At 31.0% G+C, this 13,391-nt stretch overlaps 1 protein-coding gene across 1 annotated transcript; it reads right to left on the bottom strand.

Annotated features, from left to right (window-relative positions):
- Positions 1-79: 79 nt before the first annotated feature.
- Positions 80-3,187, bottom strand: LOC140990728 (cytokinin dehydrogenase 7-like). The gene is made up of 4 exons (XM_073460566.1): positions 2,115-3,187; positions 1,740-2,012; positions 810-1,072; positions 80-545 (listed from the first exon to the last, which is right to left on the bottom strand). The coding sequence occupies exons 1-4, from the start codon at positions 2,817-2,819 to the stop codon at positions 215-217; spliced, it is 1,572 nt and encodes a 523-aa protein (XP_073316667.1). The 5' UTR covers positions 2,820-3,187; the 3' UTR covers positions 80-214.
- Positions 3,188-13,391: the final 10,204 nt, after the last annotated feature.

Raw genomic sequence — 13,391 nt, 5'->3', positions numbered from 1 at the left:
GGCGTTTACGTTTTTTATGGTAGTATAAATTCAATGGATTAGAGATTTTAGATGAGAACGAAAACCAGCACGCACTATATGGATGAACATTATTTGAAATAAATCAAAATTTCTTCAACATTACATTTACATAATTCCTCGAGCTTCTTCTTCATGAAATATATATATATGAATTACAAGCAAAATAAAATACAACCAAGTAGCATGCATATTATCACGAGGCCGGTTGCCAATTTCTGGAAAAAATCTTGAGCCCGGGAGCAAGAATGGCCCTTGGATCGAAGCTGGCCTTCCTTTGCTGGAACCTCGTCCATTGATTTCCAAAATGCTGCCTCCACCCCTCCTTGGAATCACCGTAGTGTGGAAGGTACAACTTGAAATCGAATCCCTTCCGTTTGCAAATCTCGACAATTTCTTGATTTTGTGAGATCATTTCATCGACGGACAGTAATCCTTTCGGATATGGAGACGAGAAACGTAGCAATCCAACCAAATAAAATATCTCCCCCTCCGCCGGTAAAACCACGGATTTACGACTATCCCACCTGAAAAAAAAAGAAAAAGAAAAAGAGACCCATAAAAAATAAATCGAATTTCATGCAAAGATCGACCATTATTACATTATATTTTATCATGCAATTTATAGTATAATATAATTTACCAATCAACCAACCCCTTTTCTCCCAATAAAAACACGATTTCGTTTCATTTTAAAACTGTGAATTCTAATACACCTTTAGCTTATAAATCGTGTTGAATCTAAGCCGATGAATATGCTTGTAGAATGTGGCAAGTAATATAGTACTTACTTGGAACGGAGCAGAGGATAAAGAAGCATAGGGCCACCGATGCCATGCTTCAAAATATTCTTGAAAACAACAGCATCGAATTGGGCGATGTGCGCTTTGGACACGAAAAGATTGAGCCATGCGTGTGGGGCGTCCCATATACCATTGGCTTTGGCCTCTTCCTCCGCCCGTTTCACTCGCAACAAAAAATCTACGTAGCTCACCTCCGCTTCCACCCTCAATCCCTTGCAATATCTCAGCACCCCCACCATTCTCTCCACCCTCTGCGTACACACAGTCTCCTTTCAATATTCCAGCTCACTATTTTATTTATTGACATATTGATGTAAATAATTAATTTCTATTTGTTAAGTAACTCATTCATCCCATAAATGAAGTAATAAGTATTTTAAAAATATACCCTACCCGTTGTGCTCCAAGTACTAATAATGAAATTTTGAATAAAAAGGAAACAAGTCAGCTAGGTACGTAAGCCAAAGGGAGACCATTTTTGGGGTGAAATATTGGAAGAACTGGCCAGGAGGGGACCATAAAAGTCGACAAAAATGAAGAGCAAAAAGACAATCTTTGGGTGATTTAAGCTTTTGCTGTAATAAGGGTGGCTGAGACTCCATGTCACTTCAAAAAGAAAATTACTCTGCACACACAAAATCTAATGGGAGATACATTACGCCACCGCATCTCACTTGTTGACTTTCTTTGGCTACAAAAGAAGGCCACCCCCCCCCACCCCCCACCTCGCCGGTCAACATATCAATCATCTTCATAAAACACGTCACCCCCTGTATTATTTTTTAATAAATCTGGGTCCCTCCGGACAGATACCTAGACGGAAACTAAAGTAATTCTTACGTAGTCCCGATGTTATTATTGTTGTGACATTTGTTATAAAATATAAATATAATGAAAAGGAAAGATACGATTTCTTACCTTGTCAACGGCGGACCGCCGGTGGTGATTACTGTAATGCAGGGCCAGCTCGAGGCAGTACAAAACCGGGGGGGAAGGTGGGATATGGGTCGGGTCGAATGGATGGCCCGGATGCAACCGAGCCGACGGCCACCCGTTAACCGGGTCGTCGCTGTTGACAAATGCGAATCCTTCGACGTAATCGAACGAGTCGCCTGTCCCCCCGCTCACTAGTAACTCAGCATCGGTGGTGAAGTCGCTAAACTCGCTGTACACCAGTCTTATCCATCTCACCTTTCCCCAAAAAAGACAAGAAAACATTGATCACCCGAAATATTGAATGTTAAATAAGATTTTTTTACAGTTTAAGTTCGGAATTTAATTGAAAATAAATACCATATCTGGGGCAGGTTGAAGCAAGATTCTAGCCCGAGTGATGACTCCGAATTGGCCGAGTCCCCCGAGGACACTGAAGAAGAGTTCTGAATTCTGGTTCGGCGAGCAAATCAACACGTCGCCGTTTCCAGTTACCACCTCCAATTCCGTCACATTTTCGGTTTGTGGTCCGTAACGGAAGGCCTGTCCACTCACGCCTGCGTTCGACAGCGTCCCGCCCACCGTCAAATCAAGGTAATCAGTCCACGACCGGGGGGCCAATCCGTGATCAGAAACGCAGCATTTCAGCACCTCCTCCCACAATGCACCGCCGCTGACGTCGACATGCACCCCGGAGGGGTCCACTTGGATTCTTGGATCCATCGACTTCATGCCGATTACCAGACCTTGGTGGGCCATGGCCTGCCCGTTGATGGAGTGGCGGTTACCCTGAGCAGAGACAGTGAGGTGTGGTGATCGTGACGCCAGTTTTATCACCCTCGCGACGTCGTCGGAGGAGGCGGGGTGAATCATGGCTAAAGGTTCGGAAGATTGCATGCCGCCGAAATCTTTGCCGGCTGCGGTGGTGTCAAAGTCCACTGTGCCCTGAAGCTCCAGCCCTTTGAAGAGATGCAAAACCCCGCCGCCGCCTTCCTCAGCTCTGTCCAGCTCCGGCATGGATTCCACGTCGTTTTCGTGCACGAACCGCTCTATGTACGCTATCATGGTCTCTGGTGAAATGAGCTCAGGCGAGAAAAATCGAGAAGAAGAAAGAAACACAGATGCAGAACAGAATTCTTATGCGAAAATCATTATCAAGAAGATATGATATATACTTATGAAGTAAACAGATAAACAACACAGCAAGAAACTCAATCTTGGAGAAATCTTGGGTATTAATGGCGAAATCTACGAGTTGAAAACAGTAAATGTGGTGGGGAGATCGATGAGGAGAGCGAATTTAGTGTGGTTTTTATTAAAGCGAAGGAGGATTTGGTTATGGGTATATATGGTGGAAATCGGAATTGAATTTGACAAAAGAGGGAAAAAAGCTTTCAATATGTTGTTGACGCTGTTATCCAATCAGTTGCATCTGTCTGCCACTTCCTTCCTCGTTTCAATATTATATTTTATTGATATCTTTTTTTAAAAAAAAAAAAACTTATATTTTATCGATTAATAATAATAATTTATTTATTTCACCTTTTTTTTCCGACAAGCATACAAAAATCGCATTACACCTATATGGGAATTATCAGAGAGTCTAGTTATATCTGCATTTATATTCCTTACTTCAATTAAAATAAAAAATATAATATAATGTATTTTCATTGAAAAAATATTTGTTATTAAATATGTTCTGACTCTCAAGTCGATATAGGACATATAATTTATTTTATGATTGACTTTTCTTCTTCTTTTTAAAAAATTTGGATGATGTTGAAAAATACGTGGTGTATCTCTAATTCTATGTATCAAGCAAGGAAAAATTGCGATTTTCTGGTTATAAGCTACTTAACTTACTGAATATTGTTTATTTGACATTAATGTTCTTCTGTATACCTCATGTAACGAAAATAAACATAAATTACACACAATAAAACAAATATAAACATAAACAAAAGGGAAAAAATAAAACAAAACGACTCTCGATATTTCAAATCGGAGGAAAAAAATTTGTTTGTTTCTTTTATTTTTGTTTAGATAACTTTTAATGTGTATAATATATATATACACACATGTAGGAAAACATAGTTGTCAAATAAATAATGTTTTGTTGATTTAGTGGCTTTGGTAGAAAAAAATCAAGCAAACAACGACAAGTGACATGGCTAAAACTCAAAATATGGACAAATTAGAAAGATAAAATTGCAATTTTCTCAGTCAATTTAGTAGACAAGATAGAGCATGAACTATATTTGGTTATATTTTTTGAATTAGATTTCTTATTTTATATATTAAATAAAGCTTAGATTCTGAATTTATTAAAATAAAATAAAAAAAACTTCCAAAATATTGAGATCTCTATCGCCTTATTTCTAAGGCAAAAAAAAAACACATAGAGAGATCAACGCATGAAATCAAAAGCGATCGAAGGAAATAGATTATTTGGAAATGTTCAATTGATTGGTGGGAAACATATGAATGTGAAATTGTATTATTGTTAACTACATATGACGAAGAACTTTGATAAAAAAACAAATTTGAATAAATTATTTATGTATTTTAAAATAAATATGTCGATTTTGGGAGTGACCCCATGGGAGGAAACAACAAAAGCCCCGTCATGTACCCATCTACGTTGAATTGGATTCATTCGTTATTAGATTTAGCTTTGCCTTCTTTTTTTTTAGCAGATATATTGGGAGACGGTCTCGTTACATTATATTCACGTGACAGTCGACTCGATCCATATTTATCATGAAAAATAATATTTTTTGTATAAAAGGATTATTTTACATGAATTGGATCGAGTTTAATAACTGTCTCACAAAATTAACTCGTGAAATATTTCCGAAATAATTTTTTTGTTTTTTATTTTTATTTTCAATCATTCACTAATTATTAAACTAATATTAAACCTCTAAAACTGCTTGCTTACAACATCCTCCGATTCCTATCAGCTGGCGTTTGGGTTTGATTTGTCCTCTGATTTTTAAAGTCGATATTATAATTGTTTTTCATTTATATGATCATGGGTTATTTTTATCATTATCATTGTTATTTTAAAAAATATATATAATTTATGAGTGATATATCTGAAAATATACAAACGATTATATTTTTCGACCGTCGAGTTTTATTTTATTCTCATTCACTAACGTGAGTGCGCGTCGCTGAAATTCCGAGTTGATATGTCTAGGGCGAGCTACAAGAACATCGCAATTCCATGGCGATTTTCCTAGTTGGCGATTCCGACTCGACCGAGTAGCCTGTGGAACAAATATAATTCTTTGAATGGTGTGTGATTTATCTTAATTTTTTTATCAGTATTATTTTTAATCATGAAGATATATACTTTGCAAATAATGATAATAATAAAAAGGGAAAGGAGACCGACCCATTATATAAATGAAAATCAATTATAATAATGATTAAAAAAAAGCAGAGGACAAATTAAACCCAAAAGCGCGCTTATAGGACCCGGAGAACCGTGTCAAGGGTTTAAAGAAACTCAAAAACTCCGGTGAGTCCACGTGTTAATTTCGTGAGACGGATCATTAACTCGATCTGATTTATTATTATTATTACATTTTATGCTAAAAGAATTATATTTCATTTTAGTTATAGATCGGGTTGACCCGTCTTATGAAAATAGATATGTGATATTTTCTCGTGAGATATTTTTAAAAGAACAAAAAAGGGATGATTCTTTCTTATGAACCGTTTCATCAACTTCGTTGTTTGTTTCAATAACTATGATGTATAGATAATTGTGTTTAGATCGAAAAACTGCTCTAATAATAGATGGACCAAAATATACCTTCTTTTATTCAATAAAAAAAATTTATCATAGAAATTTGTTTTTGTTAATTTTATATCTATCCTATTTGTAGGATCGAGTGGATGTCGTTTTACAAAAAATTATAGTTGATGGTAATAATACAACTCAATTATTTTAAATAGTATAGCAATTCAAGTTGCGTTGTTTGATTGTTGTCCTTGTAAAGACAATTATAACAATATATTTCTCGATAATTGAGCTTGTTGCAATAAATGATAATCAAACTCGTTATCCTGAATTTGATAACATTGTTTAATCAACTATTTATCGTTTTATCAAAATCTATAGGTGATAATAATTGTGTAACTAAAATATTTTAAATTATATAATAGCTCAAATGTCATGGTTCAATCGCTCTCTAACAATGACAATTATTGCACCCAAAAATATTTCATATTTTATATCTTCAAATTATAATATTTAAACATGATTGATGTACAAGAATAAAATATGGTATGAACGAAATTAGTTTTGGAATGGAAAATAGATGAGAAATGAATTATGATTTGATTATATTCTTATGATTGACACCATAAATATAAAAAAAATAATAATGGAATGACTACTACTCTTAACTTCATTCTATTAATAACAATAAAATTATTATCATTATTATTAGTTATTACATATTTTTTAATAATATTTTATATTTTTTTATTCTGAGCATGAATTTAATCAACCATTCTCATAAGAAATCTATTTTTTTTTTAAAAAAAAAAAGTACTGTGTTTAACAATGTAAAGCGGCTCGAATTCAATGAATTAACGGCTCGAATTCAATGAATACAACCATTTTGGTTGACTTCAATTTTTAAATAATACTAGTCGATAATTGAAACAGCTAATGATTATTTAATGATACAGTTTGGAGTTTTATAAATACTAATAAATCTCGAGTAATATTTATTTTAATTAATTATTATTTATTTTGATATCTATTCATAGATTTTCACCGTTTTATTCATTCAAAAGTGCTAATCAACTAAATTTATCAAAAAATTAATATACTAACAAAACAAACGTTTTTTGAATATTTTATATTGTCGATCATTTTAATGATAAAATATATGTTTCTAATTATTTCAAGTATATATTGATGGACTCATTTATACTATATTGAGATATTAATTATACACACACAAATATATACATATTTTGATATGCAACACACTTATATAAACACAGATGAGGTGACACCACTTATTGGATTATGTAATTTTTATATGTTTCAATATATCCATTATGTGAGTGTCACATCATCAGTGCTCAAATAAGCGTGAACGTTAAGTATGCNCCTTAATTGCTCATTTATCAACAAATTGAATAATAAACAAATAAAAGTCCACGTTGAAATGATGGCAGGTTCCATGCCCCGTATCTTTGAGGAGATATCTTATTACTTATTTATTCGTAGATGCTTTCAGGCAGGCCAATTCCATTTGGAAATAATTTAAGTCCAACAAAAAAAAAAATTAAATAAATAAATAATATTCAAACATGAGACAACACCATTTTTCGTTCGTTTACGTGGCACCATTTTATTTCAATTTCTTGTGTTTTGCTGACTTTATTTTATAATTTTTTTTGATGATATATAAGTTTTAAAATGATATTTGGTAGTTTATTAAAAATATATACAAAATATATATATTTACGTTATTTTTATAATATCGTGTTGTTTTTGGTATGCCTAATGATACAAAATATTATAATATCAAATGCATCCACATTTTTAAACCATCTTATTTTATTTTATCCAAGTATTTTAATTGCGTAAAATTTCGTAATATAGCATAATTGCGTAAAATTTCATGATATTGCTATATCATGATCCAAGAGATGATATTTATCAATATTGATATCCTATAAATGGGTCCATCAAGAGCAGATCCAAACCCCCGGCCCATCTCTAGCCCAGGTCGAAGGCAGGCTCATGACAGCCACATGTATTCTTCTATAAATATCAGGTTTGAGCCTCTAATTGAGGATTTAATATATTATTTTTCAGCAGCACCTTTAACTGTTCTCCTCTTGTATCCTCAGTCTCTGACTTGAGCTTCGAAGTGGCTACGTCGGGACACACTCACGCCCCCTTTTAAAGGTCTTCTTCGTGATTTCAAACTCAGAGCAAATTCGAAGCCCGTGTCTGAACTAGTGTCGATTGTTGGAATAGGACCCTAAATTTTCAGTGAGTATCAAATACAAAATTATTAATATAAATATCACATGTTTTTTTAAAACTATAAATATCACATATTAAAGTTTGTTTTTATCAACATATACATTTAATATCTTAATAATTAATACTATATCATATTTAATTTAAATATATTAAATAGAACAATGAAAGCCCATCTTAAAAATAATAATAAATTTTTATTTTTATTTTTGTGTGTGTGGGAACAATTTTTAGTGGTTGACTGACATTCGGTTTTTAGGGAAATTTAAAGCACGTATTTACACGACAGCATCTTACAACCATGACATATAAATAGCGAATTGACTCATAAACTACCCATTATTGTATGTTTTGTATGCATTTTATATATGATAGTAGTTTTTTTATGTAATAATTAGGGAGACATGTTGGCAACAAAAGCATATTACGCATTTGCCGACGAGACAACATTTATATTATTGTTAATAGTGTAAACCAATGTTTTGGTTGGATCGACGATCAAATTTGTTTTTTTTTTAAATAGTTCAGTCGGTTCGACGGTTCGATTGTTTTTCTGACCAGTTGAATTGATGATCGGATCGAAAAATCGTTAAAATTTAGACAATAATAATATAATAAATAATATATTTTAAATTATAAATATCTTAAATATGTAAATTTAAATGATAAATTTTTTTATGTAACTTTAAAATCTAAACAATATACATATAATAAATTTAATTATACATATATTTTTTTAAAAATAAATAAATCAAAATAATATTTAATATTACTAAAATGATATTTTTAATAAAATTTGAAATAAAAATAATCATATATGTAACAATAAAATAAAATTTTAAATATACAAAAATATTATTTAAAAAATATATATAAAAAATCGATTTTTAAATTTTTTTTAAATGTGCGGATCAGTCAGACCGATTTTTTTTTTTTTTTTTTTTTTTTTTTTTTTTTTTTTTGGGGGAGTTGGTGAAAAATCCCCAACCAAAACATTTATTTGGGTTCACTCCCTACCCACAAAATTGTGGTACTATGTCATACAAATTGTGGTACACTTCATGTGGAAATGTGGTACACTTCATGTGAAAATGTGGTACTAAAAAAATACCCAGGGACTGAACAAAAAAAAAACGACGGCTGGGGAGTTAAGTCCAATTTCCCGATGTTTTGACACATCCGACCTATTTTGACCTGTCAAATAGTTTTTTAGAAATTTTTGGGACATGCTACCGTTCCGATTTTGAAAATATTGGTATAAAATTTCATTTGGTTTCAGTTACGAGATAAAATTTGTCGTTATTAAGCTGATTTATATTATTTATTTCTCTTTCTAAAGTTAAAGGAAATAGGATAAAGTAATTTTGGAAAATTTTAAAATTTAGCTTTACTTAATAAAAAAAAATATATTGACTAAATAATTAGAAATTTTTTATTCTATTATACATCAACTTCTGCTAGTATTTTTGGCACGATCGAGTGCACAAGCGAAAATATTTTTTGTAAGTATTTTTAAATTAATTAAATTTAAAGTATATATTATTTCTATATTGTTTAAGCTTTTTATAATAAAAGTGTGTTAATAAATTTACGCTTATAGACTTGTTTGTTGAATAATGAATGTTAAATCAAATTAGTTAAATTTTACTTTAATATAATGACGGACCATTACATCAAATTTTGTTACTACGAGTCTCATATTTAATAATAACTAGTGTTTTTTTCACGTGTCGTGTGTTTATAAAGTTAAAAAAAATATATTTTTTTTATTAGAAATGATATACTCTATCTTATTTAAATCATCCATGAAAAAATATTAATTTTTATGCTAAGAGTGTTACTTTTTATTATGAATATCAATAGGATTGACCAGTCTCACAGATAAAGATTCGTGAGACCATCTCACAAGAGACCTACTCAAATATATATAGACAACATAATGTTGTGCACATCTGTTCGATAATTAGTATATGGCAAAAACTTGTGTGAGACGGTCTCACATGATACCCACTCTTAGTATATATAGATAACTCAACTTTAATTTAATTTAATTTAATAATAATTATTATTATCTATCACATTACGAATATTATAAGAATCGATTTTATTGGAAAGAAGATATTCACAAGTTACGTGCAGGTACAACACGTACACGTATTCTAGTAAATATATATATAATTGGGCAAACTTAAAATAATAAATCCCTATTTCTAAATAGATTTTTTTTCTTCACTTTCTACCCTTTCAAATATTCGCTTGAGCATCCTATTTATATAAATTTTTCAAAATTACACTCAAACTTCATAATTATACTACGTGATATTGTTATACTTATCGAACATGCAACCATCGGGTTGTATATATCGGGTTTTACAGACTATTCCTCACAGGCTAATCACACACTCACAACAGATGGTTCTTAGTGTAGATTCTTTCAACAACACCTAACATAGTATTGTTTCGTTTCTTATCTCAGTGTATATAATAAAGTAATTCAATTTGAGAATAATACATTATAGGGCCAATAAACATTTTTATTTTTGTTCACACATGCAAACTAGTATTACATAGTAGCCGCCTAAAGAGGTGGATAAACTTGTTTAAGTAGCTGAGAATACAACACACATAAACTTAGAAATAGAAAACATTACAATTTATTCGGAAAAAAATGTAAATGTTGAATGATACCTTCATCTTCCTCATATCTTGATATTTATAGAAGTCTTGATGGATTTGAAATCCGGACTTCAAATCTTTTTAATTATTCTGTCAGCTGTGGTCTACAACGTCTTGTGAGTATTCGTCCTTTCAACCGCTAATTTATATATTTTTTTTTATGGATGATTGAGTGGTCCATCTTTTTCACTAGCTAGTGAAATCGTTTTCCAGTAGTGGTCCATCTTCAATCAATATAGTGGTTGGATCACACGTCTGTTTTATATTTGTCGGGGAATCTTCTGCTTTTGTATGGTCCCTGATGAAACAGTTTTTTATGTGGTATTTAACCACTTGGATTTGTCTCTGCATTACGCTTTAAGTTAGATCTTGACCGAAAACCTTTCTCGAATCCTAGCTCTTTTTGATTCAGGCATTCTGGGCATAAATTTTATGACCATCTTCTCATATGAGCCATGGTGCAAAATTTTCGACGAATTTCTTTGCTCCTCGACAGCTTGATGTTCCTCATAAGATTTCTTTTTTTTTTTCCAAGAAAAGTCTTATGAAAAACTTGTTGTTTTCATGTCATAGTGTTTAATAGAAATGATCTATTTACAGAATTCTGATAAAAACTCAAATGAAAACTTAACTTTGTTCATCTCGGTTAGACTGACTCATAGACCACATGCTCTTCTAGTCGAGATGTCATATTTAGTTATTGAATAAACAAAGGGTGTTTATTCTACTATAGGATCCTTGATAAATTTTTGAACATTCGTATCTGGCTGATTTAGCTTAATAAAATGAAAAGTTTCGTGTGACCCTTTTCCGGCTGATGCTGTACTGAAAAAAATAGCTCCAAAATGTCTAATCTGGATAAATAGTCAATGTTTGCCCATGTTTAATGAACCGTTTCTTAGATCCACTTAGATAGTCCTGAAATTTATGAGAAGTTGGGTGATGTAGTATGGCCTGAGGCAAGGGTAACTAACTCAAACCATGTCCTGAACTCATTTGGATATGAATTTGATTTCATCTTTATCCTATGATATTTTTTTGCTATGTCAACCCGAATTATGGCTAGTTGATTATTTTTTATTCTTGTTTTCGGTTTCTCTTTACAAATTTTGTTGATACTATTTTTGGTCCCATTAATTCAATCAATTAAAGTCAATACATAAGTGTATTTTTGTCACTTTTCTTGTTTTAAGGAGTTTAAAAAAAGTTTTTTGGGTTTAAAGAATTAAGGTAAATTTATGTTTTAGTTTGAGGATTTATCTCCGATTCACCATCTAAAATTTACTACATTTAGCAACTGTGTGATGTATCGAATAAATTCTATAATAAATCTTATAATACAATGTTAGATTCAAACATTTATATCTAAGTAAAAAATTATAGTCATTAGCCAATACGTAACATATTTCTAATATATTATAGGCAACACAGAGTGTACATATTTGGATGCTAATGGGTCAAGCTATTAGGTCTATGAGTCTGAAGTGACGCATGTCTATCTGTTGATATTGTTTCATATATCTCATATATCGGTCTTATTATTCATCTATCTCCAGTCATTTCTTCATCAAAGACCATATAATCCGTTAGGATCTAACATCACTCTTTTACGGTCTACCTAGTCAACCAGATTAAGCGACGCAACATTAGCAACTTGACGCACGAGAACTTCCCAATAAACCATGTGTTTCAATATTATACTCTCACATGTTCGCTTAACCCAACATATAATATTGACATGATAAATTTTAGTATAAAATAAGACATTACGTAAAACAATGAAAAATTTAATAGTTGATAGTTGACTGGATAATAAAAAAGTGTCGCCCCTGTATCATATCATGCGACTAAATATAAGATGAAATTTTATTATTCGGAAGCCTCGAAAATATTATTTTATTGTCTATTTATTTATCCAAGAATAATTATAAAAATAGACTGTCCTGTTTAGTTGTATTTATTTATTTTTGGAGAAATGATTTTTCGAGAGTCAAAAATATTTATGATTGGATACAAAAACAATTGTCTCCTTAATCTCACAAATACTTTACAGTTGTTGAATTTTGAAATGAACAAAAAGTACATTAATTAATATCCGAGTATTTAGATTTGAGTAGGTCACTTGTGAGACGGTCTCACGAATCTTTATTTGTGAGACGAGTCAACTCTACCGATATTCACAATAAAAATTAATACTCTTAGCATAAAAAGTAATACTTTTTCATGGATGACCCAAATTAATAAGATATCCGTCACACAAAATACGACCCGTGATACCGTCTCACACAAGTTTTTACCTTTAGGGATTTTTATGTATGCAATTTTAAAATTAAATAAAGATATTTAATAGTATAATTGATAAGTAATGTTGTGAAACATAAATTAATAGTTGGAATTTTGATATTCACTTCATTATGTATTTTTCGGAATTAGAAAGGTAAGATAGTGAATTGTTATTAATACTAATTAATTATGCACACACAATCGTTGCGTTTGTAAAATAATAATTATATTTTTTTATAACTAAAGCGATAATATTATTTCTTTTATTTAATTAAACATTTAATTTCATGTCTTTTATCTAATTATTATATTAAAAATGCCGGCGAGAGTAATGCAGTTCAAATATAATCTTATAGTTCAGATATTATCTATACTATTTTATTAAAGTTGAGACACTTAAAGTAACTAAATTCAATTCTTACTAAGATCATTTTTTTATTCTTTTATTTTTCAATTTATTTTTTAATTTAGATATCAAAATTAGAGTGTAGTCCTTTACTATTTCTTATAATTATATTTTGATCCTCATTTAAATATAAATCAAATGAATTATGAAAAATATTATACAAATATATAATGCGTGCGTCGGTACACTAGTTAGATATGAAATCTTCGGCCCTCGATTGTATATAAAAAAAACAACTATAATTTATGAA

The sequence above is a fragment of the Primulina huaijiensis genome, chromosome 12 (assembly GCF_012295235.1).
Source record: "Primulina huaijiensis isolate GDHJ02 chromosome 12, ASM1229523v2, whole genome shotgun sequence".
NCBI classification, from domain to species: domain Eukaryota; kingdom Viridiplantae; phylum Streptophyta; class Magnoliopsida; order Lamiales; family Gesneriaceae; genus Primulina; species Primulina huaijiensis.
Note: the sequence above shows the minus strand (reverse complement) of the source record. Positions and strands in the feature narration are given on the sequence as shown.